This window comes from Hesperophylax consimilis, chromosome 8, assembly GCF_061612785.1.
Source record: "Hesperophylax consimilis isolate HC1 chromosome 8, BYU_Hcon_1.0, whole genome shotgun sequence".
In the NCBI taxonomy this organism is placed as follows: Eukaryota; Metazoa; Arthropoda; class Insecta; order Trichoptera; family Limnephilidae; genus Hesperophylax; species Hesperophylax consimilis.
The window spans coordinates 17,369,893-17,397,653 of record NC_142843.1 but is presented as its reverse complement, the minus strand read 5'-3'; the positions used below and the strand labels follow the sequence as shown (position 1 = coordinate 17,397,653).

The window sequence follows — 27,761 nt, the reverse complement described above, 5'->3', positions numbered from 1 at the left end:
GAAATATCTGTTCCAAACATCTGTTCTAGTAAATACGCTTCACCTCTAACTGCAATGCTGTCCGAAACGTCGGCTAAAGAAGTAGTTAGCGCAACACGGCATAACACCCCAAAAACAAACAACAAAAATGCTTTTGGCCGTGAGAATCTAAAAACTTACCTAAAATCTTTTTTCATTATTTATTCATTCTTTCCTGATTCAGCACATAAAATTGGCTGTAAGTATTAATGGCTTTATGTGATATTACAACACCTCTGACAACAAATTCTCTGTGGTTTTTCTTACGAGTTTGATCGCTTGTACAAGGAGTTTAACCTTTCCTTATCTGTGGTGTGTATTTACTACACATTGCTTCTAATAACTTTAATAACTCTATAAATATAATAAATTCTGGGTTCAGATTTTAGGTATTCCTCCGTTATACATTTATGCACTGAATTAAAAAATAATATATTACATAGTTTTCAAATTCAATTAAAAATCAGAGTTTTTTGTTAAAAATCGGGAACAAATACACCAATACAATCAACCGTGTGATACTAATACGCGAAGAGTGTGCGAGGAAATGACACGCTATTGATGTCCCGCTTTATTTCGCTATGCGGGAACATGAGACATCAACACTTCTGCAGTTGTAGTTTTTGATTTAGACCATTGATACCTACGACCGCATAGCTGTGTTTGTGCCAGCCGCAAGCCGCTAGCCAGTTGGCCGCGAACCGTCGTTAGATGTAAACCCCTCGCACTTTTCTTTAGCATCTGCCGATGGTTTTTTCATGTTTTCAGCAATTAAATTACAATTATTATCACTTTTGATATAAAATATAATAAACATAATCGATTAGCTATGAATATTCATATTTTTCCGATATTAAATTGCTTATTTTGAGATGTGTATTGACTACACAGCACTGGAACGCGTGTATTTTTTTAGCACAGTAAGGGAAAGGTTAAACAGAGTTGGGTTGTAAAGTTCATCTCCATATTTGTGACGTACGCTGTTGGGGCTTCTGTATTGACTGACAAATGAACAGACTACATGATGAGATTTGAGGAATAACTTTGAGCTCTGTTTTACATTGCATGGAACATGTATTTATATTATCTAGGCTTTTAAGCGAGGCAGCGGAATTCGATGGAGAGTTGTATTGTGAAATTACTACATACTATGTGGGGTTATTATTAAAATGAAATTAACTAGACAGGGCTAATCTAGTATAATACATACATCAATGCCCGTAACAAATAAATCTGCACTTGTAAAAAGTTTCAAACTATAAGTGAAAGACTGGTTCCTTCTGCTGCAAATTAAGAATTAAAACCAAAAGACATCTCAAGGGGACAAATGGAGTAGAGTAAGGATTTATACTAAATAATACTAAACATACATTATTATTAACTTTCTTTTTATTAAACAGCAACAAGTTCATTAAAATATTATTCATAATCATGTACACAATTCATTAATTAAAATAAGTAACAATGGTTCTAGAAATAGGAGAAAGCATTTAACTTTTTACATAAATGATATCATTTAAACAATCATTTTAACATTACATTGTGTAGTTGCCTTTTATAAAGTGTCGTTAAGTTTTCGTTAGCAGAAGTGATTTTATTGGATAAGTCAGTTTTTTTACATTTTATTTTCTCAATGGTATTCAGGGATTAAAAGTAAATTATTTAATCTTGATTCTCGAAGTCTAAATTAATCAATAATTTAATATGAAACTTGTATCCAGCAAATAGCTATCGCAATGGTTCAAGTCTGATATAAAATGCAGACAAATGTACCAATTAATTTTTTTAATTTATCAATAATTTTTGTCCAAATAATGTGTATAATTAAAACAACTTCAATGAAAACATTTCATCAGAGGTGCTTTGTTCAATAGTAAAAAAGGAATAAAATACATAGAAACTATAAAATACAGAAGATATCACCAAATATTTGCAAAATAAAAACGATAGAAAGAATTCACATTTCCCTATTGTGTTATTTGTTAAAACTAATATTAATATCGCTATCCATGACTAGTTGTTTTTATCTCTATCAGAAAATGGGAAAGATTGTTAGTAAAAAAGTAACATTTTCTTCTACAACTAATCACTGTTGTAAATTGTAGTTTACTAAAGGAAAATTATTTATCATAATTATCATTATTAGTTTACAGACATTTTACAAAACAACGTTAACATTAATAAAATCAAGCTAATTACAATTACTATTGGGTAGGTTTGAGAAAGGCTTCGTTGAACATGTCCAGTTCGTTATTTAAATAGTTTGCCTTATTCCTAAGTTTCTTGGCCGAGGTGGCGGCCTTCTCCAGCATCTGAGATGACACATCCAGCTCGTGGACCTTGCTGTCCATCTCGCCGCTGGCTTCATCCACCAGGTGACACAGCTGGGCGAAAGTTGATGACAGTTCTCTGGAGAAAACGATTAAATATGCTTTTTATACAGAATGTTTATTGTAAATACCTGGCACATACATTGCGTTTTTGTAATGTCCCACGATTTCGATTGGCTTTTTCATAGTTACGTATAATGGAATATTGAAAAATGATGAATTATTTAGATCAAAAGGTAGTGTGTTTTTACCATGTCATTTCTACGTTCAATGAAACAAGTCTGATTTCATTATTAATTTTAGGTGTGAAGATTAATTTAGTGGTTTTTAAATGTCTTACATGATTTTGGAAAATATACATATGATAAATTGAAAATGTTCACTGAAGAAACCACATTATAACCCTCCATTAGTGTTCTGGGCAATAAAAAGTACATATTATGGAAGTTAGTAAATTGATAAAATCGAAAGATGGAAAAATGTTGACGAATGAGGAAAAAATAAAAGAGAGATGGATGAATTATTTCGAGGAAGTCTTCGAAAGCCAAGTGAGTGACAGTGATTCCAGCGGCCAATCAGATATGAATGATGATGGAGTGAATGTTACCAAAATTAGCATGGATGAGATAGAAAGCTCGATTAAATGTATGAAGAATGGTAAGGCTGTCGGGTTTGACAATATTGCTGCTGAATATTTTAAAGGAGGTAGCCGTATAATTCTCACATGGTTGTGCAATCTTTTTAACCAATGTTTAAAGGAAGGTTACACGCCTTTAGATTGGAGAAGGGCTGTGATCATGCCATTATACAAAGGTAAAGGGTATGGAATGTGGGAATCATAGGGCTATTAGCCTGCTAAGTTCAGTTGGCAAGCTGTATGGTAGAATTTTGATTGAAAGAGTAAGAAAGGAAACAAAGGATAAAATATGGGATGTGCAGGTGCTTTTATGAGTGGAAGGGGGTGCATGGACCAGATCTTCTCATTGCGTATGCTCAGTGAGAAGTTTCTGGCAAAAAACCAGAAACTTTTCTGTGACTTTGTAGATCTACAAAAAGCATACGACCGAGTCGACAGGAAAAAGCTATGGAAGGTGTTGTCCAAGTATGGAGTGAATGCAAATCTGACTCAGGCAATTGCGTCTCTGTATGAGGGAAGCATTGCATGTGTTAGGGTAAACGGTGGTTTTACGGGGTGGTTTGATATCACAAAAGGTATTAAACAAGGCTGCGTAATGTCACCGTGGTGATCTATACATGGATAATTGTATGCAAGAATTGAAAGAGGTGGGATTGGGCGCGAATTTGAATAATTTGAAAGTATGTTGCCTGTTGTATGCTGATGATGCAGTGCTGATTGCTAATAGTATAAATGATCTACAGTTTCTCGTGTCTAGGATGAAAGAAGTATGCATGAAGAATGAGTTAATGATGAATGTAAGTCTAAAGTAATGGTGTTTGAAAGAGAGAGTACGAAAACAGTGTGCAATATAATTGTGAATGAGGAATACTTAGAGCAGGTGGATGAGTTTGTGTATTTAGGAAGTATGTTTACGAGAGATGGGAAGGCTGACAGAGATATTGAAAAAAGGGTAAATGCAGGAAACTCCATTAATGGAGGATTGAACGCAGTTGGGGCTAACAAAAAATTGTCCAAAGAAGCGAAGTTAGCAGTCCACAACGGAGTGCTGGTACCTACCTTGATGTATGGAAGTGAGGCATGGAAACTGGCAAAGAAAGGATGAAAGTAGATTAAATGCTGTTGAAATGAGATCCCTGAGGCGTATGTGTGGTAAAACCATGTTTGATCGTGTGAGTAATGTGGAGATCCGCAAAGAGTGCAAAGCTGATGTAAGCGTAATGAGTAAGATTAAGAAAGGGACGCTTAAATGGTTTGGGCATGTAGAGCTAATGAGCGAAGATAGGAGTGTAAGGAGAATGTATGATGCAAATGCGAATGGTAGCAGAAGTCGGGGACGCCCGAGGAAGACATGGCACGATCAAGTAAATCAGATACTCGAGTCGGGCTATGTCAAGAGTCAGAATAATAGAAGAGTATGTATGAGACGATGTATGAATGTGAATGAGGCAAGAAGTGTGTGCCAAGACCGAGTTGTTTGGCGGTCCGTCCTCTCTGCCTACCCCTGAGGGGAAACGGTGATGGTTAGTTAGTTAGTTAGTCCCAGAATTCTGCATTGAAAAACAAATCTCGAGTTCTAGTAATCTGGTATTGGTGGAAACTTAAAAATAAAACGTAAAAGTAACGTAATGGAAAGCATAAAAACGTGTACAAACTTTGGCAAAAATGCCCATATACAATTTGGCCTATTATCATTCGGATCGTCCAAGCAAGCTGCTTGTGTTGCAAGATTACCAAGATTGGAATGTTTGCAGCTACTCAAATTACTGTAACATTGTCATCAAATGGGTAATCAGCGCCATTTTGATTGTTTGAAAGGTCCCCGCTGAACGCTGTTTCAGTTTTCTAATAAATTATGATCAGCTGACGAGCATAATAAAATGACAGTTGTTCTGCTGAACAAAAATTGTTCAAAAGCTGAAACACAGACCTAAAATTAGCAGGGACCTTTTAAATGTAAAAAAAAAAAAAAATGGCGCTGATTGGCCATTTGCGACAATGTTAAATTTTAATTATTTGATAGTATGCAAAGCGGAAATACTCTGACCTTCTGACAGAATATGGCTTAGGCCTGAGGAGTAGAATGATATGATGTGAAAGAAGTGATAAGAATTCTGGGCCACTTACTGTTGTACTTGATGGCTGCAGTTGGCGGAAGTGAGGTCTACAATCAGCCTCAATTTCCTCGTAGCGTGTGCCACATACTGCTTTTTGAACAGCCTCTCCTTGGCTTTGTTGGTCCATGTCAAACGCTCGTAGGCATACAGGGAGCTGTAGAGGGCGCACGTCACCATTATTACCTTCCACCCAACTGTCTTCAACATCTGTAAACGAGACAAAACAATAATATCAACCTTTTGTGTGCCGCCGTATACAAAAGGGGCTATTCTGGGGAAACTACTACTGTATAGATTTACTATTTTTATAAATATATATCCGGTTATACAGTACAATTTATAAATATATACACCCTAAGACAGTACAATTTACAAAAACAATAATTAAGTTAACACAGTTTTATTTTTGAATGTAACAATTCGTCGCTTTAATTCGTTTTTATCCAACAGACCAAAATGTAAATCGGGAGAAATAGCGTTTCAAAGTTTTTTTTACGAAAAACACATAAAATGAAATTAGCTCAATTGCTTGGCTTGCAATCAATGGCTTGGATGTTTGGATACATTTATATGAAATGTCACTTTACGACCGGTTTAAAAATAAGGGGCCTTTTTTCCGACATGTGTTGGATAAACACGCTCGGAATGTTGATTAATTTTGGTGGACTTAAGACAAACGTCGTTTCGAAAACAAATTTTTTTCACTTGTATCGTATAAATAAATGCTTTCTGAGAACAACTGCATACTTAACTCAATTTCGCCAAAAATGGTTTGTTGGACAAAAACGAACTAGAGCGACGAATTACTGTCAAAAAGTTTCTTACAAATCCAGCAAGAAGCAATCCACCCATTGTTCCCTGAGAGGTGAATGAAGCGAGGGCCACCTTGGACACTGTGGCCCACTGGTCTGCCGATAGAGGTCCGATCTGGTTGGTCTGCATCACCCCGGAGTAAGGCATTGTGCTCATATCTATTGACTCTGAAGGCGAACATATTGGACGGGGTATCTGAGAAAAAAACACAAATAACATTCAGGTCATCAGAAAATAAACAAACATGATTATTTTTGCTAACATTTTTATGTTAATCAGATCAAGGCTAAGTGGGACCATGCGATTTATGAGACTTAATAACAAACATATTTTTAAGTGGTTGAAAATTTTTTGGATCTCAGGGAAACAGAATAGGCCATGACCAGTCATTGCCGGAGTTGACCAAATGCGTCTGGTTCCTTTCGTAGCTAAGTCCTCAATCATTACATAAGTGTTTTCCCGCTTATAACGATGGTAGTGGGAGTTTTTCAAATATTGTCAGATTATTTGTAACCCGGGAATGTTTTACTTTCTTTTTAACCCATCCCATCCGAATTTATTTTGATTGCAACTGAACACAGCAACTGAATTAATTTTAGTGCAAACTCATCTTGAATTCAATGATGAAGTAAAAATGGCATAACTTTTAGTTTTTGTATTTATTTAAGGCGATTTAACCAGCGGACGAGAATTCAAATTTCGTTAAAAGACGATCTCACGATCGGACGTTTTTTTAGACCGAGACAGAAATACCGAATTCATTCCGCTGCGAGCCGTCCACTCGCGCGGCAGTGAAAACTACAGCATGGTTCCGATGAAATAACAATTATTGTTGTTTAATTCTTGGTTGTAGCTTTCTTCCTTATAAGTAGTTACATACATATTTGTAAATTATACGTCGGAGTGCGTAAACATAAATAAATACAAATGCAGTTTGTTGACATGGTAGATATAAAATATGTAGGTATATATATATACATTTAAAAAAAATTTCAAATATTTGTTTAATTTGTTTTTTTTTTTAAATATTTTACACGAGTTTTCCAAAGGTGAGTAAAAATCTTTTGTTTTACTTATTTATTCGTTTGTCCGAAAGGTATTACCGGTAAGTTTTATTTCTAATACTTATCTTCAAAGTATTACTTGATTTGATATGTATGACATTGAAAAGAGGGTTTATTCCTTACAACTGAAGTAGTTTATATATTAAAACTAGGTTTTATTTCCAACTATTTTCTACGGTACCTACCTACATATGTAGTTATGCGATTGCATAATATTGTATCGCTTTCATGTATTTGTTTTCATGATTAACGGAGCGACCTGACTCGTCTAATTTTCGAAATGTTATTAAATTCACGAGTAAAAATCATAGGTTTGTATGTCAAAAATAACCTTGTTTTTTTTTCCTAAAACAAGAAGCTCAATTCACAATATGACATTATGAAACTGACAAAAAGTAACACAAAAAACATTAAATATGTTGAATTATACCAATGTAATAGTGAATTGGACAATAAAATAGAAATTATGAACAAAAAAATGATTTGAATCGCACATCACGAATCGAAATTCACTTGGTTCGTGTCACTTTTTGACTACCAATCACAAACAGTTTCACGTACTTTGGCATAAGTTTTAACATTTATACATGAAAAAACGATAACAGACATAAACTCCTGTCCATAGTTGATTCTTTTCCCTGGAAATTAAACAACACAAAATTATCGCCAAATGTTATAAAAAATATGTGCTTATTCTGACTGATTCTTTCGAACGACCCTGTAGCATATAAGTACGTACAATGTACACGGATAATTAAATATCACTAACCTTTGTTTTTCTGAAAATATATCTCCCACGTACGTTTTTGATGTCGTAATTTGTGCTATCTAATAAAACTTTTTTCCGAGGGTATTTTCCTCCTCATCGCGAGGAATTTCTTTAAAATGTTATCAAGTAGACTGGCGTGGAATAGACGTCCGCTCGCCGCCCTGTCGCAGCGGGGAATGATAAAATTTCGGCTTGCGCCGGGGTAAGACACAAACAACAAACGCGAATCGAAATTAATTACTATTATATACTTTAAGAATATATTTTTTGGTCATAAATTATTTCTAATGTTTCAATTATGTCTTGGTAAATTATTTTTCTAAAAAAATCTGAACTATACCAATTTGTAAGACCATAAATAAATAGTCCAATTGAGGGATTTTCGTCACAAAACGCGTGCTCGGATTTATTTATTAGTAATTTTATTTGAAATAAAAACAAAATTCTTATGCATACATATGATAGATAATTTATTGATTGTTTATACATTATTATTCAATGATTTGAAATATTTGTTGTATAATACAACTTCACCTTTGAAAATGCAACAAATCTGCGCATCGTCCAACGGTAACACTTTATTATGATATGAAAATAATATTATTTTTCAAAATTTTACATCTTACTTTACAAGATAAAATAACGATCTTTCGAAATCAATTTGTGTTTTTTTCTAGAAAAGTGTCCATACGTCTAAAAGTGGCCTCAAAAATGCCAAATTTCAGGTCAAGTCTACCTATTTCGCCTTAACCCCTCAGGCTAATATGTTCGCTTTTGGGAAGAGCTCATATAGGTCTCATAGAAATCGTTGTATCTCCCTTGTCATAGTGAGAAATATGATCTAACAGTGTTAGAAAGAGAAAAGACCACGCTTTATATTCAAATCTAAAAGTTCACCAGAGACAAATTAAAATGTACACCTCTATAAATCCAAAATTTCCGACCACAATTTGGAAAAAAAATTATGAAACTTTTTATTCATTATTTTTACATGAAACAACAAAAAAGTGATGTGACTAATAAAATATGTGTGTTTTTATTTTTTTCTTCATCAGCAATTTTAGTTAAAAAAAAACATAAAGGGAGCCATTTTTAAAACTTTTCATGTTTGCATTAAAAAAAATTATAATGCAATAATTATGTTTATTTCTAATAATAAAATCTGAAAGCGTTTTTTTCACAATTCAAAGATAGTTTTCAGATATGTTCAGGAATATTCCATTTATTTTGATTTTATTGCCAAGCATAAATACTCTGACCTTTTGACAGAATATGCCAGAGGCCAGAAAGGTTAGTGTAAATAAAAATTTTAATTTAAATAAAATCTTGAATGATGGCAATGCATTCTACTATTTACGTAAAAATAAATATTTTGTCCTAGCCCTGATGGCAGGCCTTCTAATTGAGGCCTCAAATTGTGGCGGCTCGGAAATGGGTTAAAGAACATGAGGTAAAAGGAGGTGTAGCATTGCTGACTTACATTTTCATTAGGCATATAATTTTTGATGGCCAGTCGGTGGGAATTTTTTCCTTGGAAACGTTGAATCATGGCGGTGATGCCCCAACTGAACCTGAACTGCAGGTCCTCCTGGAAGTCCGCACAGAGATTCTCACAGTTCAGGCGGTACAGCACTTGGAATGGCTCTCGGCGGGATGTGATACCTGCTCCTCCCGCCGCTCGCTTCTCTTCAGGTATCAAACTGATTAACCTGTCTGTTTAACAAATACACTAAATTATTTTTATATATCTTCCAGGTGAATCCATTGTGGCAAGCAAATACCTCAAGAGTTCACCATTGGCAATAGACCATCAGAAGTCTGAGCTATCATCCAAAAGGGAGCCATTCCCTTCCTGATTGCTGGCAAAATCACATATAAAAAAAATAAATAAATAAATAAAATTTCCATGGACAAGAATCCCGATCCCCCTGATCCTGGTCCCTGATCAAACCCTGATCAAATCAAACCCTGATCAAATCAAACCCTGATCAAATCAAACCCTGATCAAATCAAACCCTGATCAAATCAAACCCTGATCAGATCAAACCCACACATGGAAGACAAATTTGCTGACCATTACACCTTCAGCTATAAGAACAGCGGCATAAATTCACTATACAGGGAGTCCGTAGGTAAGTGCACTAACTTCAGGAGGTGATTCTACATGATGGTGAAGGAAAAAACTTTTTTTTCCATACCAAAATATTTTTCCATAGAAGAATATTTATTTTCCCATACAAACAATTCAACTTTTTTAACCTAAAAACTACCTTAAAATGTTGGAATTTCGAAAAAAGTTACTTTTCTTTTCTACTTCTAAAAACATGTAGAATCATAATTTTAGAATGTTACATATCCAAAACTGAAATTATCTTGTTCAAACGTACAACATACACAACCGAAATTATGTCATCTATCATACTTATCTTATTTGTCTGTCCTGAGTAACTCTGGATCAAAGAACTCAAATATGATTAGAAGTGTCGTTATCAAAATAGGAACTGATTGTGTGAAGAATTCAGTAAATAAAATACCTATGTATTACAAAATATTTTAAACAGAAAATAGTTTTAATCATCATTTTCAAAATTAGAAATGATGTTTCCGACTATCCTGTGATTTTTACGGGTCTACGAGATGTTTAATAATTAAGACGTCCATCCACTCACGGGGCAACTGAAACTAAACTGAAACTAGTTGGCAACTACAGGTTGCAAACTGGTTGGCAATCGAGCTTCTCTCACGGCGCAACTCAAGTTTACGATTTCACAAATTATCTCTTTTTTTTATGTGAATACCTCACGAGTCCCAACTGCTCCCAATCATCTGGAGCCAGTGAGATTATGGCATCCCTAATTGGGGTATGTTGTGAGGCTAAAAGTAGTGAGGAAAGGAAGGAGATGGGAAGAGAAAGGTGGGGGAGTACCCGGCTATTTAGATCTGGTCAACAAACAGCCTTTTCAAGCAATGTTTCAACTCTGAATGGTGGTCTTACACCAGGGAAACTGAAAGTATCTTCCACTCTGGAATGAGCCGCAAGTATACTATATATTATTTTTAATTAATAAATTGTGAAATAACACAAATCACCTTCGGCTGGCTAGTCGAGAGTCTTACCCCTCGACCATGGAAACCATCACTTGTTTAGCCAGAATGATGAAGAACACTTCAGCTGTCATCTATCACTGAACAACCCGGGGAAATGAAAACGTGCAGGCGTAGATGCGAGTGACTGGTTGCGTCGCGTGCGGACCGCCATTGAAATACACAGGATAGCGACTTGAGTTGAAAACTGACATATCTATGGACAACTGGCAACTGAAAGCGTGCATGCGTAGTTGCGAGTGACCGGTTGCGTCGCGTGCGGACCGCCATTGAAATACAAAGGATAGCGACTTGAGTTGAAAACTGATTCTTTTCAGTTGCCCCATGAGACGATGGACTAAGTGACCACATTCGACATTATAAATATATACATTATTACAAGCTGGCATGTGACAGCTTTGTTGGTCTACCTATTTTGTTAAATAAAAAAAATAAAGTTAATAAAAAAAAAATATATATATTATTATTTGATATATTTACACCCATCAGAAAACAATGAATATTTGCAATGTTACCATTATGTAAAATTGTCGCAGAACCATTCCATTGCATTTGAACAATCTAATTCCTGAGTGTAAAGTATGTATGTACCTGTCATTTCCTGCTGAGCAGACTCAATATTCAAGGCAACGGCTGTCGACAGACGAGCTTTGAGGTTGGATCCTAAGCCATTCTCAACGTGGGAGTGCAATTCTTTCTTGTAAACATTTATCACAAGTTGGTCGGAGTGGAATGGCAGATTGAATTCGCCGACCAGATTTGAAAGTCTTCTGATTTCCTCGTTTAAAGCTTTGGAGACCTGGAAAAAATTGATAATATTCATGATTTTTTAAATATTACACAGAGTACACGTTGGTCTGATGTAACCTGCCAGTGTCAGGAAATTATGTTTCTACTAATTTGTACATACACAATCAGGAATTAATATTCATACAAATTCAGCATTATACAAATTATCTGGTTTTCAGATCTCAAATATTTCTTAAAAGTGCAAAAATGGTAATTTTATTGTGACACCAGTTAACACTATCCGGAGCCGGGGAACTAAGGCACATCCAATTCAGAAATGTTGTGGAAACAGGGGAGCGGAATAAACTATTCGTCATAAAATCATTTTAAGGCATGTATAAATTCTTGAGATAATAATGCATTAGAATTATATTCCAATCCCAAACAAGTGCAACGTAGTAAAGTGTGAGTGAAAAAATCCACACAAATTAACATTTCCACTTGACTGGGTTTAGAGACGGCGCTCGTTGTGGATTCCATTCAGAATAGATATAGTCAACATACCCTTTGTTCTACATCATCTACCATGTGGCGAATTTTGGCTTTCATCTCCCTCGTGATGAGCATGAGCTGTTGCTCAGTGTAGTTCAGTTGCTCATGCAGCTTCTTCTTATCGTCCAGTTTCTCTGAACGGAGCGCGCTGGCCCTGTCGTGGACACTCTCCAGCACGGAGCGGACATCAGTGGTGACGAGGCGGCCACGCTGCGAGTGCTGTTCAAACTTGGTCTTCACCGCCGACATGCTGATGCACTCCTGGAACTTGCGCTCAAAGTCCTGGAACTCAAAGTACCTGGTCTGGAAGCCCTCGGCCAGAGCACCAGCTGAAATAATCCAATTCAAAACAAACTTAGTAACTAGAAATCATAATGTTCAGATAGATGCAATGGGAAGTTCTTCCAGGGATTAGCAGTTTTGGAAGAGGATGGACAGCATTAAAAAGTTGACCAACATATTAAAGGGGAAACCAATTAAATCAGCACCACTGATGCCATAGAAAATTTAACAAGCATAGACAAGGGATACAGCTGATGGGAAAAATGTTTGGCTTTATTCATAGATCTCAAGAAAGTTTTTGACACAATAGACCATAAAATATTACTGGCCGAAACGACATAATAACAGAGCGAGAACAACGAAAAGTACAGTTTGGCAAAGAAAAGAGTAAACTATTGCCATTAAACTATGGCATCCCCCCAAGGAAGCTTACCAGGACCGATTCTATTTATTATCTATATAAATGATATCACTAACCTTAACATTAAAGGAAGCATAATCAGTGTTGCTGATGATACCGTTATATTATTTCAAGAAGAAAACTGGACAGAAACATTTTATGTGGCTGAACAGGGGCTTCTCACTTTAAAATTGGCTGAAAATTAACTCACTTTCCCCTAATATAAGCAAAACTAAATATAAACATTTTCAATTAAAATCCCTTGAACTAAAATTACTCGAATAACATAGAAATAATGTTCAATGTCACTGCTTAGTTATAGAAAAATCAAAAAGCATAAAAGATCTGGGGGTAGTAATTGATGAAAAATCTTATATAGGACCTACATATCAAAGGTATCACGGAAAAACTCACCAAACTTTTATATTTCTTTAAAAATCTAAGAAATGTGCTAAATAAAAAGGACATGACAAAAGTCTACTACGCTTTATGTCATTCTTGTATTGCATATGGTATTATGAGATGGGAATATGCAGTATCAAGTATATACATAACCAGAACACAATTAATAAAGGGATGATAAAGACCATTCTGAAAGTACCCATAAGAACGCCTTCGATTGGAATTTTCAATAGTTTTGACCAAATTTACAACAAATATATGCTAAAAATATACTATTGAAACTATTCAAAAATACTGAAGAGATAGATCAAATCACAATGAAATAAAATATATTCCAAGTCATAAAACCTCATTCGGACAAAGAAACTACATTTATTTTGCGACAAAACTCCACAACATCCTTTCCCCAGATCAATGAAATAACATGAAAAAAAACATTAAAAATGATATAGAAAACAAATAAAATAGAAATTAATAACTTTAGTCCGCCTCAGCAAAGGTCACCCTAGTGAGGAGGACTAAAAAGTACAATTTACTATACATATATATTCACTTCATATTTTGTGTGTACAATATTTACAGTCACTGTAATAAAAAAAAATGGTTCCAATATTCAAATTTAGACATAGGGGATTTACTTACAGCTTGCGGGTTTTTGTTCTTTTTCTTTTAATCGTGCTAATAATGCTTCTTTAGCAGATATAAAGAATATTCTTTCTTCCGCTTCTTTGGGAGTGCAAACTTTAAGTTCCTTCACAAGAAAGTCTGCACAGCGTGTCGCGTGTTGGGTTCTCACCTGTAAAGTCCAAACTATTGTTACAAACATTTTCAAGATTTCTACATTTTTGATCTTCTAAGAAGCTTATTCAGCAAAACATATTACCAACTGAAATCTTTTTTTTCCATAATACCAATATAAATCCATACCAAATGGAAAATTCATTACTTAATCTTTTGATTTAAAAAAAAAGTGTTTAATCAGAACAGTGCAAAGGGATGACATAGTAAACCTATTGAGAATTGGTAGTACATACATACATTTATATAAAATCAAATGAATGATGGCCACAGAAATTTGACTACCAAAAGAGTGCACAGAATGAAAACCTAGAAGCCTTTACATCCGACAACCACATTTAAAGCTTGGTGAAAGATGTTCAAAGCAAAGAACTTATTGATGAAAAGCAGTGTAGGTACATACTGGGAACATTCTGAAAATGATTTACTGACCTGCTGTTGTTCATCGCAAAGCTTTCAAATAGAAATCAATTTGGGGAAATTACTATAATGGTTGTCTGATATTATCATACATAAGAAAAGAGCAAAGTAATAATGCTGTGATTACCTGGTCCACTAGTTCGGGTTCTGAGGCCGAGGCATCCCACCGGTTGTTGAGGATAAAGATGTTCGGTTTGGAAAGCTTCGATGAAACTTTGTGGAAGAAGTTCTTTTCCTGCAAAATTTTATAAAAACACCAATTTTATAACTGTGACAATTTTTGTTTTTTAAATAATATCCTAGATAGTAGTTTAAGAGATTACACGTAGATGGAACATATTTTCAATAATGCAGGGATTGAGTCTCAGATACATACAATTACAAACCCAGAATCGTTCCTACCATCTACTAACAAAGCCATCCGAGCTTATTGTAATCAATCAGCAATAAATGTCAATAATGCAGGGATTGATTCTCAGATACATACAATTACAAACCCAGAATCGTTCCTACCATCTGCTAACAAAGCCATCTGAGCTTATTGTAATCAATCAGCAATAAATGTCAATAATGCAGGGATTGATTCTCAGATACATACAATTACAAACCCAGAATCGTTCCTACCATCTGCTAACAAAGCCATCCGAGCTTATTGTAATCAATCAGCAATAAATGTCAATAATGCAGGGATTGATTCTCAGATACATACAATTACAAACCCAGAATCGTTCCTACCATCTGCTAACAAAGCCATCCGAGCTTATTGTAATCAATCAGCAATAAATGTCAATAATGCAGGGATTGATTCTCAGATACATACAATTACAAACCCAGAATCGTTCCTACCATCTACTAACAAAGCCATCCGAGCTTATTGTAATCAATCAGCAATAAATGTCAATAATGCAGGGATTGAGTCTCAGATACATACAATTACAAACCCAGAATCGTTCCTACCATCTACTAACAAAGCCATCCGAGCTTATTGTAATCAATCAGCAATAAATGTCAATAATGCAGGGATTGATTCTCAGATACATACAATTACAAACCCAGAATCGTTCCTACCATCTGCTAACAAAGCCATCCGAGCTTATTGTAATCAATCAGCAATAAATGTCAATAATGCAGGGATTGATTCTCAGATACATACAATTACAAACCCAGAATCGTTCCTACCATCTGCTAACAAAGCCATCCGAGCTTATTGTAATCAATCAGCAATAAATGTCAATAATGCAGGGATTGATTCTCAGATACATACAATTACAAACCCAGAATCGTTCCTACCATCTGCTAACAAAGCCATCCGAGCTTATTGTAATCAATCAGCAATAAATGTCAATAATGCAGGGATTGATTCTCAGATACATACAATTACAAACCCAGAATCGTTCCTACCATCTGCTAACAAAGCCATCCGAGCTTATTGTAATCAATCAGCAATAAATGTCAATAATGCAGGGATTGATTCTCAGATACATACAATTACAAACCCAGAATCGTTCCTACCATCTACTAACAAAGCCATCCAAGCTTATTGTAATCTATCAGCAATAAATGTCGAAATGTTTTGTCGACCTTGGAGTTTTATTTGAAGAGTGTGCGAGACAAACCCAATTTTGAAACCTATTACTTAACTGCTTTATTAGTTACATATATACTACACACTGAGTAATTTCCTTGTAAAATAAGGCAAGTTGAAACATATTATATGAGCTGTCCATAAGATAACGTATTTTACAATTACAATTTATTTATTTATAATGTCCGAATACACTATTACACTATTCGGTACTGGAACCTATGAATAGTGGCTATATATGGATATTGGATAAGTTAGCCAAGTTTTTCTATTTTCTGTAAAATCAGCCAGCGTCTTTTATTGTGCCTCAAATGTCCCCCTATTGGCCACCACCGCATCACGGATATTTCCAGCATTTCTGGGTGATCATCTTGGGAATCAGAGGAAGGTATAAATTACTCACCGTGACCATGAGGGTAGACTCAGCGTTTGCGACCAAGACAAAGACATCGGCGTCCAAGCAGTGATTGTCGATCCACTCGTCCAGATTAGGTGTCACATCCACTCCAGGCGAGTCCACAAACACCACGTCGTCCCGCAATAGGCCGCACTTCTCCCGCGGCCAGAAGATGTGCACCAGCTCGCACTCTTGCAGGCGGGAGTCACAGAGGGCGTGCGCTAGCTGACCCACTGACTGGAACCACCGATTATTATAAATTAGCCAACCATTGATCATTTGACTTTTGAGTGACTACATTCATCACATTTGTTCAGTTTGCAATGCTTTCTGTATTTTTCAAATACGCTATATGCATCTTATTTTTTACGTAAAAACAAATACTGTTTTGGAAACTAGATAAAATTATCTTTCCGGAGAATGTATTTAAAATAAACATAACTATTTCTAAATAATAAAATTTTAATATCAAATGTGAAAAATGTTGTCAAAAATGCTAGCCACATTTTTAATTAATTTTTTACTCCAATCATAAAAAGATTGAGAGAACTCGATATTTCGAAAACACATTCATTGTTTGGGGAATCTGTAAGAAAACTGTACCTTCACTTTTATCTCGTTCATATAAACAAAAATAAGAAATAATTTTTAAAGTTCAACCGATTGTTACAATAGCGGCGCGAAATATGAATTATTCATTTTGGCTAATTTTAGGATTTATTTCCAGTATAAATTTGAGGCAAACTGGAAAGAATTATTATTTCTTTTTCTAACGTCAAAAAAATTATGTATTTCTGCATGATAGAAAAAAAGATAAAAATACGTTTATAAAATATGGACGCCCGGTCATATATGACCCTCCAACGCTGGGGGGGTTAAGCGCTGATTCCTGACGGCCCTTTTTAGCTTTTGATCAAATGGTGATCAGGTGACAAAGATAACGAAATTACCACTATGCTTGTCAGCTGATTAGTTGGGAAATTAAGATAAGAACTCAAGTGATGCTGCACTTCTATATAACTTTCTAGGTCTAATAAAAGTTTTGAAAGACTTTATATTAAAGTTTCACTGTGCCAGTTAAATCATTTAAACCATTGTTGAAAAAGCAGTTTAAAATACATCTATGACAGTACGATTCAATTGTATTCATTTTTAAATAAGCTTTGTATTGATTATTGTAAGCCAATTACTTATTTCCACTTGTAGGACAACACTGTAGGTTAATACATCATACTTGTAATGCATTCATGTGGTTACTTTTAAATTTGAATTATTACCTGAACGTTGTGTTTGTCATCAGAGTTCTCTGTCATAAGATATGCTTCATTATTGTCAGCGCCTTCTACTTGAAGGAAGCAATTGGTGGTATGACCTATTCCACTGGGCAAGATCTTCTCGTGCAACATGGCGTTGATAACTGTGCTTTTACCATTACTCGTTCTGTTAAGAATAAAAACATATTATTTTGGAACTGTGACAGAATAACTTTTTTTTTTAAATTGTTGAAAATATTTTTCATAACATATGTGTGGTGTATGCTAACCTTCCAAAAAAGGCGACTTTCATGTGATCCCTGCAGAGTACATCTCTGATGGCTTTTACTTTTCCAACATAAGCGTCCACTTGCTTCAATTTCTCTTCTTCAATAATTGATTTGTCTTCAATATCTGTAATTCAAATACATATACTTAAATGATACAAACCATGATTGATAGGTATACAAATGTATATATGTAACAGCTGAATTGTTAGGCAAAACACAGTGTGAGATATTCAAATAAAGCTAGGGCCGTGCAGAAAGATTTAAATGATTTACTCACAATTTAGCGATGGCAAAGTGGCCAATGTATGATTCTACTCCAAAAATCCCTGACCTATTTCTTTTTTACAATGGAATTGGATGTAAGATTGAAAAACGAAAAATATTTTAATCTTGGCAAAGATTTCTGTGAATTTAAAAAAAGGTATGACAGGGGTGAGAGAGGTTGGCAATGTACTGCTCACTTGACCCACTAAAAACTAAAAATGCACCAATGAACTTAACCCCTCCGACATTTCGCGAACTTGAAGCTAAGATGTCTTAACCGAAATGTCAATTTCACGAAAACGTTGTCTTATTACCGCCTCACAATCAAAGCTCTATAAATGAAACATTACTGAACGGAGCCGAATAGTAAAAACTGTTTTAGAAAGGTTACAAAATAGGCTTTCAAATTGTTGTATCATAAATAAATATTAACATTTGTAAATATTTAAATTTAGAATGGAAACATGAAAAATAGGTTAAAAATGACTCACGTCATGTTTTTAGGTGAAAATGGTACTAAAATCACAGATTATGTAAACAAAAATATTTATTCTATTGTATATATGTGTAATAAACACTTTTATCACCTCATTTTTTTATCATTTCATATAAAAATATTTTATAAAAATTTAATATGTGAAGCGCGCGGCGCTACCGGCAGACATTTTGCGCGGATAAAAATTTTGTGTCAATTATGCGACTGTCAGCAGATTCCTGTTTTGTATTTCCATAGACAACTTGGTAGTGATGTGTAGCTTGATCTATAATCGACCTTTTAGTTTTTGTTTGAGGGATGTAACTAAAATAATAACGGAGTAAGAACGATTTCTATGGAGAGACACGCGTTGACGTGTAAACACGCTTATTGTACTTGACTGCTGTCGTATTTTTAACGCATATATCTGCTTACGTTGCTGAGGGGTTAAGAGTAAAATTAATAAAGAGGATTAAGATTGGAACAAACATAATTATTTATATTTGTGTAACCGAAAATCTTTCATTTTTAGTAAAAAAATGGTAATGGTAATGGTTTTCAGTTATTGGAAGTGTCGCCCTTTCTGATTTTTTAGCCTGAAAGTAGTTATTGATCATCACCAAAATAATAAAGATTTATCTTTATTAGAAAGATACTATTCCAAGTCTGTGAGAAAGGCCTTGAATGAAAGAGGTTGGATTGTTTAGCGTAATTGTTAGCATTGGAAGCAAGCACTCGTTTTCAGTAATAAAATATCTCCAAAGAGCTAGCAATCTTACCCTGAAGGAAGTTAATGGTGTCCTTAGTATAGTCATGAATTTCTACGAATATATCGTTAATCTTTTTCTTGGCCCGCACAAACACCTGCAGGGGCGAATCGGAGGTGGTGGTGATGGAGCGAGTGGCGCCGTTAGAGAATAATCCCATGCGATTGGATCCATCTCCGCCAATCATTGAAGTAGCGCGGTTCAGATAGGCCGCCATTACAGCAGACCGGAAATCAAATCAGACCTTTAAAGGATCTGCTGTCTCAAGATTTGCATACAAATGATGGACAACAGCATGCGGATTACAGCTGAAACAAGGCAAAAAATATATAATTAACATAATTTTAAAAATAATACAATAGGTAAACAAGAAAAAAAGCTTGCCAAATAAATTAAGGTGAAACACTTGTGTGCCATTGTGCCGGAATCAAGAAAATAAATTGTAATCTTCATTTTTGATTTCAAGTTTATAGCTAATAAGTGCATTGCCAAAGTAAGTAATTGTCCAAGTACAAAAGTCATGAAAAGCCTCATCTAAATATAAAATCTACACATTGATCATAATTCTAGTCAATTTATATGCAGGGTGTCTGGAAACTCATAGTACAAGCAGGAAACTGGTGAATTCACACATAGAGAACCCAAAATATAATTTTTTTTCAATCTATTTTTTTTTTTTTAATTTTTACTTTTTTTTCCTTCAACTCTTTAGAAGGTTACAAAAGCTTTGGGAGCTGGGTCTACGCATTTAAAAGACATTAAACAGCAGATATTTAACCCTAGTGACCAGTGGCGGCTCGTAACTTTTGGCTGTACTAGAGTGCTAATATTAGAAAAGATGGTATTACTGATTTTGTTGTAGCTGAAAACCATTTTTTTTTCGAAAATTAAATTTTTTGTATGAAGATTTTTCAGGAACCGTGCGGCGCACGGCCAAACTGAAAATTCCTGAAAATCTTCATACAAAAAATCGAATTTTCGAAAAAATGTTTTTCAGCTACAAAAAAATCGATAATGCCATTTTTGTAATAAGAGCACTATTGTACACCAAAAAGTTACAAGCCGCCACTGCTAGTGACTGATTTTCATAAAATTTGACCTAAAAAATTCCAACTTAATTTAGCTGAAAACGAAAGAACAAATCAAAAAAAGTTTTTCCATAAAATCGACTCCAAATGTGACTCACCAGTTTCTATAAAGCTACAATACAACATCAATAATCACACCTTTGCCATTATGCATTCAATTATTGATAATAATTCACACTTTTTTCGTAAAGTAACAAACAAAAAATAGTTGAGTGAGTTAAAAGAAAAAAATTATTGGAAAAAAGACCTGTTCATTTCTTGGCGTCATATTAATCTCCAGTCAATTCCTTAGCAGCAGATAAAATATTATCCATTTCAGTACATTTAATCAAAATTATTATCTTCATGTAAAATAAGATTGCCGACGTTGTCCGAAACGTTGGATAAAGGAGGAGGCCCAATAAGGTACGATACCCCGAAAATCAATCACGATACATAATACTTTTAGCTGTGATAATCCCAAATTACATCTATATGGTAATGTATGTAAAATGTATTCCAATCTCTTTAAAAACTATAAAGTCAAATAAACTCAATACTGTTGGGCCACTCTAGCCGACCTAAATTAGCGTAGATATGTTATTGTTAATTAAAGTGTCAATTGGGCCTTACTTAACAAGCTAAATTTACCAGCAACAACATATTGCACTTCAAACATATCTCTTTCAAATAATTTGGATGGAATAAACCTAAATTGGATTCGAAACATTGTTTCGGTGATACAATTCATTATTATATTTTATGCCTTTCTTGAAAGTATTGTGTTTTTAAATGTAAAAAAAACTTACGCATTATACGTATTGTACGTGCGCAAACAAATAATTCATCTTAAATCTGAAAGCATAACTTGCAAAAGGTGTTTTTTAATAAAATAATTAAATAAGCACCATCTATGAATTCATAGATTATAATGTATGTTCCGTTACACAATCTTAATGGAAAACTTATTTCAATTGCATTTCCAAGATAAAAACAAATATATCAATACATCAAGCTTCAAAATAATCAACCAATTGTTTAAGTTGTGATAAAATGATATTTACTTATAGAATTCATGTCGACAAGGCCCTAACAATGTGTTTGAATGCAAAGTTAAAGAAAATATAACAAGAGAGCCGATGAACAAAACCCTTACCTAACCTATTTTACGGTCACAAAAATTATCGTCCACGAAGTTGAATATGAAATTAGTTAATAACAGTGAAAGCTTCAGAAATACATGCAATTATTGGTTACTATGCCTATTACGTGGTTATATTGGTTATTTGCTATTGGTTTTTACATATGTTTTATTTCACACAAGAGTCTCAACAGCTTCCGACAGTCTGGAGCCAGCGAGACTATGGCATCCCCAATTGAGGAATGTTGCAAGGCTGAAGGTAGTGGGGAGGGGAAGAAGATGGGTGTTTTAATTCCGAATGGTGGTCTTACAAATACGTCCCGCAAATATTTGTACTATACTATCTTAAATGAATAAATTGTGAAAAAAACAGATTAATCAAATAAAATTTACTCGCGACCTCCGGATTGCTAATCGAGAGCCTTATCACTCGACCACGGAGGCTGGTAGTTGTAAGTTAGATTTTACTGCAACCATTAACATAAATCTACCAAGTAGTTTCCACAGAAAAGCTAGAGAAATTATTTTTCAACTGTATCCTTAAGGCGCTAGCGAACAAGAGGTCAAGTCAAATAAATACTTAGTAAAATAGTTGCTGTAAGAGATGATGAAATCTCGCAGCAATCAAATTGTTATACATAGCCAGTGAAAATTTACAGGACGCCATTGAAAAAATACAAATTGACTTAAATTGTGTAACACTTTGGTTAAACCAAAACAAACTAAAATTGAATGTTATGAAAACAAAGTTTTTAATTGTGGATAGTGTAGGGGGAAACGAGCAGGCAATACTAAAAATTGATAACGTAAACATAGAAAGGGTGAGTAGTATTAAATATCTGGGTGTAATATTAGATGAAAAATTAAAATTTGATGAACACTTAGAATACATAACAAAGAAAATTGCTAAAAAAGTTGGATTCCTAAAAAGGATCAGAAATAACTTGGATCTAAAGACAACGCGCCTTGTTTACAATTCTATTGTTACTCCGCATTTACATTATTGTTCTAGTGTTTTATTCTTATGTAACGAAGCCCAAAATAATAAACTCCAGGTTATACAAAATAGGGGGGTGAGGATGATTTTAAAATGCAACATTTTTACTAGAGTTAAAATTATGTTACAAAATTTAAATATGATGACAACCAAACAACATATAATATATAATACGTTAACAATGATGTATAAACTTCAAAATAATATGCTCCCAAATTATCTGCAAACAAATGTTATGTACCATGAAAATGTTCACAATTATCCTACGAGAAGACGCAGAGATTTTAGGCTTCCCAAAACTAAACTTTCATGCACACAAAACAGCGCGTTTTATAAAGGGCAAAAACTTTATAATAACCTACCAAATGTCATAAAGGAAGCCCCAAGCCTTAGCACTTTTCGTAGGACATGTGCTTTATATGTCAAAAATAATTTTTGATTGTTGAGCTCACCAATATTATTTTAGTCACCTAGATATCTTATATAATATAATTTTGTGTATTTATCTTTTTCTTTTCAAATGTAATTGTTATTTCTTGTATTTTTTATATTTTCCTACTAGATGTATGAAAAAATTTGCATACATCTAAATAAAGATTCAAAAACAAACAAAAACAAACAAATCTCGCAATAAAAATCTAGCAATCAAATATTGCGTTTAAAAGCCTGTGACAGACCACGCTATAAGCGCATTATATTTTCGATGCTTAACCTATTTCAGCATATAACTCGCCATTCATTCTTATTTGTAGTGTATGGCGAGCGATATGCTGAAATAGGCTAAGCCATGATGCGTATAACGTAATGTGTCACCTACCTAAAAATACCAACATATTTAACATTGTGAACATTTCAACACCTCTTCCTCGCACTCCACACCTCTTCCTCGCACTCCATAAATGCTGGCGTCCCACAGGGATCGGTTCTGTCTCCGACTTTGTTTTTGTTGCACATCAATGACCTTTTGACATGTGCACCGATTCATTGTTACGCGGATGACAGTACAGTTCATGATAACTTTTTGTTTGACAAGCCCCCAAAGGGCACACAAACTCCAACGGCTCGGAGGGCTTTGAAGCAGAGAATGGACGGTTATCTCGAGAGTATTTCCTCCTGGGGTAAAAATAATCTCGTCGAATTTAATGTTTCAAAGACCCAATCCTGTCTGATTACGTCTAAAAGGGATCCAAATGATAATCTAGTCTCCTTCAACGGAAGCAATCTTCCGAACAGGCCTTCCATTGATATGCTTGGTGTAACTATAAGTGACCAGCTCAGGTACGGGGGCTCCATCGAAGCCAGAGTAAAGTTGGCCTCTCAGAAGCTGGGCGTACTGTACAGGGCCCGCAGATACTTTAATAGTACACAACTGCTCACCCTGTACAAATCGCAAGTGCGCCCTACTGTCGAATTTGGCAGCCATCTCTGGTCTGGAGCCCCAAAATACCTGAAAAAAACCCTTGACTCTGTGCAGAAACGGGCGGTCCGTTTGATAGATTCCCCAATCTTAACAAACGGACTGCAATCTTTAGAGCACAGGCGTCAGGTAGGTATGCTGTCCTTGTTCTATCGGTATTACAATGGAAGATGCTCTGAGGAACTAGCGTCATTGATCCCTTCGGCACCGGTGCGTAGTCGGGATACACGCCAAACGCGCGCCCAACATTTGTACACAGTTGACACTTGTCACGTGAGAACGGGTCGCTTCTATGATTCGTTCTTAAGTTCAACAGCTCGGCTGTGGAACGAACTGCCGGCCTCTGTGTTTCCTCCCTCCTACAACATGGGACTCTTCAAGACCCATGTTCACTCCTTCCTCTCCACAAAAAAACCCTCCACACAGCATCCCCAAAGATGATATAGGCCCTGAGGGAAATTATTTTCTTCAGGGCCTCCTGTGTGGAGTAAATATAAAAAAAAAAATAAAAAATTACCATGAGGAACAAACAATGCGGGAATTGTTAACGATTTATTCAGCATTTTCCACCCCCTGTACAGAAATATGAATATTCAATATAATATAATTCCAATTATCTATTATCAATTTTTCGTGAACCACCCAGATGTGTTCCGATGCCAGTTTTCGAGTTGCAACTACTGTATCATACATCATATTTGTGTGAACAACGTAATATAGTATCATAGTAATTGGTGTGTACAACGTTACACTAATATATACAGATAGATGCCAAAACAAGTACGATACAAGTTCAAAATTGCGGAGATATTTTAATATTGTTTGAGATTCACAGCATGGAACAGATAGCACTATACGTAGCATAAACGAAGGGTATTTAAATAATAGACAAGCTAAGAGCCGATAGCGAACCTCCATTTCCGTTGCTCCTTGCACCGAATTCGAACATCAATAAATATATTGCAAGATGCGTTTATATGAAAGTAAATATTGACAAAACATCAAACGCACAATTGTCCATAGTAATTGAAGTCTATTTAACACAGTAATATCAGAATAACAACGTTATGAAGAATATTTGTCACACGTAAAAATAAAAACACGAAACGTCAAAGGGAAATATATTTATAGACTCGCGTAAGTAAATATCGATAATTTATTCGGAAGCGCGGTAGAATTAAGGACGATAAGAATTAATGTTAAATTACATAATTGAACCTACCAACCTTCTCAAAAATTAACACCCATAACTATTATAATATTGGCAGAAACGTAACTAGCAACTACGCTGCAGTTCGATAGTAAAAGAATTTACCATAGAAATACCATTCGCATTCTATGGAATCTAGCGATGGTCACAAACGATGAATCCTCGATTATTTACTCGATCTTTTTGATATCGAAATATATCGATTCATTTTCATAAACAAATCGATTTTGTCAAAAATCATCACATAGAGACTGAGTGAATGAAGCCAGTGTGAAAACATTGGTTTTCCATTTATTGCAAACGAAGTACCATACAAAAGTGCTATATTTTGTGCCCCCCCTCAACCCCCCTGCGCACCAAGCGATTACATAGATTAATCTTTCGATTCTTTTGATGTTTGGATTAAAATATTTCGATCATTTAAATGTTTCGATCCTGCCCATCACTAATGGAATCTGACTGTTCGTTTTTATGTCTATGCTTCAATGAGCATGGAATAAATAGAATTACTAATCACTACATCCAGGGTGGGAATTTTGTATCTAGCGATAAATTTACATTATTGATCCATTTTTAGTGCCGAGAGTATTTGACATAATTATTATACTATTAAAGAAAAAAAAAGAAAAGTGATTCAAAAGTGTGTTTTCAATAATAATTTTCTTAATCTTTAAAACGGTGTTGCAAAATTCATTTTTTTAAACAAATAAATGGTTATTAATAAATAATAATATAATATTGATGGTTGATTGAAATGATTGGTTTCTAGTTTCTAAACAATCTCTAATAGCGGTTCAAACGTTACGATTTGAGTTATCAACTGTCTGTTGAATGACACTTAAAAACTAATCGACCAGTGTAAACACCCATTCAAGAAAGTTGAGCAAGTTTTAACTTGAGCGACTAAAATTGAAAGCCCGTCTACTTTTATGTTCAACTGTGAGTCATCGTTTTACACCGAATCGACACGTGTGAACACATGTTTCACCTCACTTGCGATATTTAGTTCCTTGCTTTCTTTAGCGAAATAAAACGTTTTTATTTAAAATCATGTAGTGGTTTATTGATGCATGGAATCTGCGTGAAAAGTGTGTGTGATGGTCGGATAACATAATGTTCTGGTTTATTAATCTCTACCAATGCGATGCCTGTATTTGGGATCAAAAACAGGAAATTTTAAAAAAATTATCATCCAAATAATATAATATAATTTTCGAAATGGAACATAAAAAATAAAGTTAAAACAATCAGAACCATGTACATAAAGGATTTAGGATTAGTACTTAGATTGGATAATACAAATTATCCAATAAATAAATTCGTAGGGTGAACGCTCCTATAGTCAGCCTGTGCCTATTGTCAGCCTCTTTCATAATTTCGTGAAATAATAAGAAAAATGTGCACTCTATCACCATCTATGAGAATGTTCACGCACTAGTAACTAATGAACCAAACATGGTTTCAAAATGGCGGCTCTAACTTATTTTCTGTCCCTATATTCGACCGTTGCTTTCAAACAAGTGAAGACCTGTCAGACATTCTCCCGCGCGCCATAATAAATTTGCAGTTGACCACGGTTTCAAAGTAAGTTTAAAAACCCTGAATTTTACTAATATTGTTGAGTTAAGTGTTATTTTATGTTTCTGTGATTATTTTGCCTTGTTTTCAAGCATTCAAATTATGTTAATGATGTTTGATTTTTGCAATGTTGTGGTGGTTGACTTTAGGAACAAATTTTGTTAGAGCATCCTAAAGTCAGCCGGGGGGGCTGTCCTTAGGCCATGTGTAGGTTATTTCAAATATGGAATCTAAGTGTGCAGTAGTGTTCTCTATCCTTACAATGTGATCTTACATACACAAATAAATGCATTAAAATAAAAACACCAAAGGTCAGCCGCCTCATTTTGTTTTGGGGTAGACGTGGCTGACTTTAGGAATTAATGATCCAAATGTCAGCCATCAACGTGCTAATACACTTTATGGCATGGTGAATGATTTAATGTTGTATTTGAATTCTAGGTAGGTATTCATAAAAACGAAATTCAACATGCCGAAAGAGAAGATCGTCAAACCAAAGGGATATATAAAACCCCTTCTACAATACGACCGAAGCAAAATTGAAGATGCTCTCCGAGCAATAAGGGGAGATCAAATTAGCATCAGAGAAGCCAGCAGAAAATATGGAGTTCCCAGGGGAACTCTACAAGATCGTCTCCACGGCAGAGTTCCTGATAAAACAAATATGGGTAGAGATACCACATTAACTAAAGAGGAAGAAGAGTCTTTGGTGCAATGGTTATCCGAATTGGCCAAATGTGGATTTTCAAGAAAGAAGGATGATCTTTTAAACACAGTTCAAAAAATTATGAAGGATGACAAACGCCCAAACCCCTTCACAAATGATAGACCGGGAAGAAAATGGTACGACCTATTTATTAAGAGACATCCAATCTTGAATGAGT

General features: G+C 34.8%; 1 protein-coding gene across 2 annotated transcripts; it reads right to left on the bottom strand.

The window, feature by feature from the left end:
• Positions 1–1,387: 1,387 nt before the first annotated feature.
• On the bottom strand, positions 1,388–25,423 carry Marf (Mitochondrial assembly regulatory factor). Of its 2 annotated transcripts, none has more exons than XM_089634979.1 (13): positions 25,316–25,423; positions 19,480–19,775; positions 17,962–18,085; positions 17,696–17,858; positions 16,425–16,655; positions 14,564–14,671; positions 13,861–14,014; positions 12,147–12,463; positions 11,445–11,652; positions 9,229–9,461; positions 5,928–6,110; positions 5,113–5,309; positions 1,388–2,427 (listed from the first exon to the last, which is right to left on the bottom strand). In XM_089634979.1, exons 2-13 carry the CDS (start codon positions 19,682–19,684, stop codon positions 2,223–2,225), a joined length of 2,328 nt encoding a protein of 775 aa, XP_089491105.1. In that variant the 5' UTR covers positions 19,685–19,775; positions 25,316–25,423; the 3' UTR covers positions 1,388–2,222. The 2 variants fall into 2 exon arrangements, with proteins under 2 accessions (XP_089491105.1, XP_089491106.1); XM_089634980.1 differs by having other exon boundaries at positions 25,312–25,409.
• Between the last annotated feature and the right edge of the window lie 2,338 nt (positions 25,424–27,761).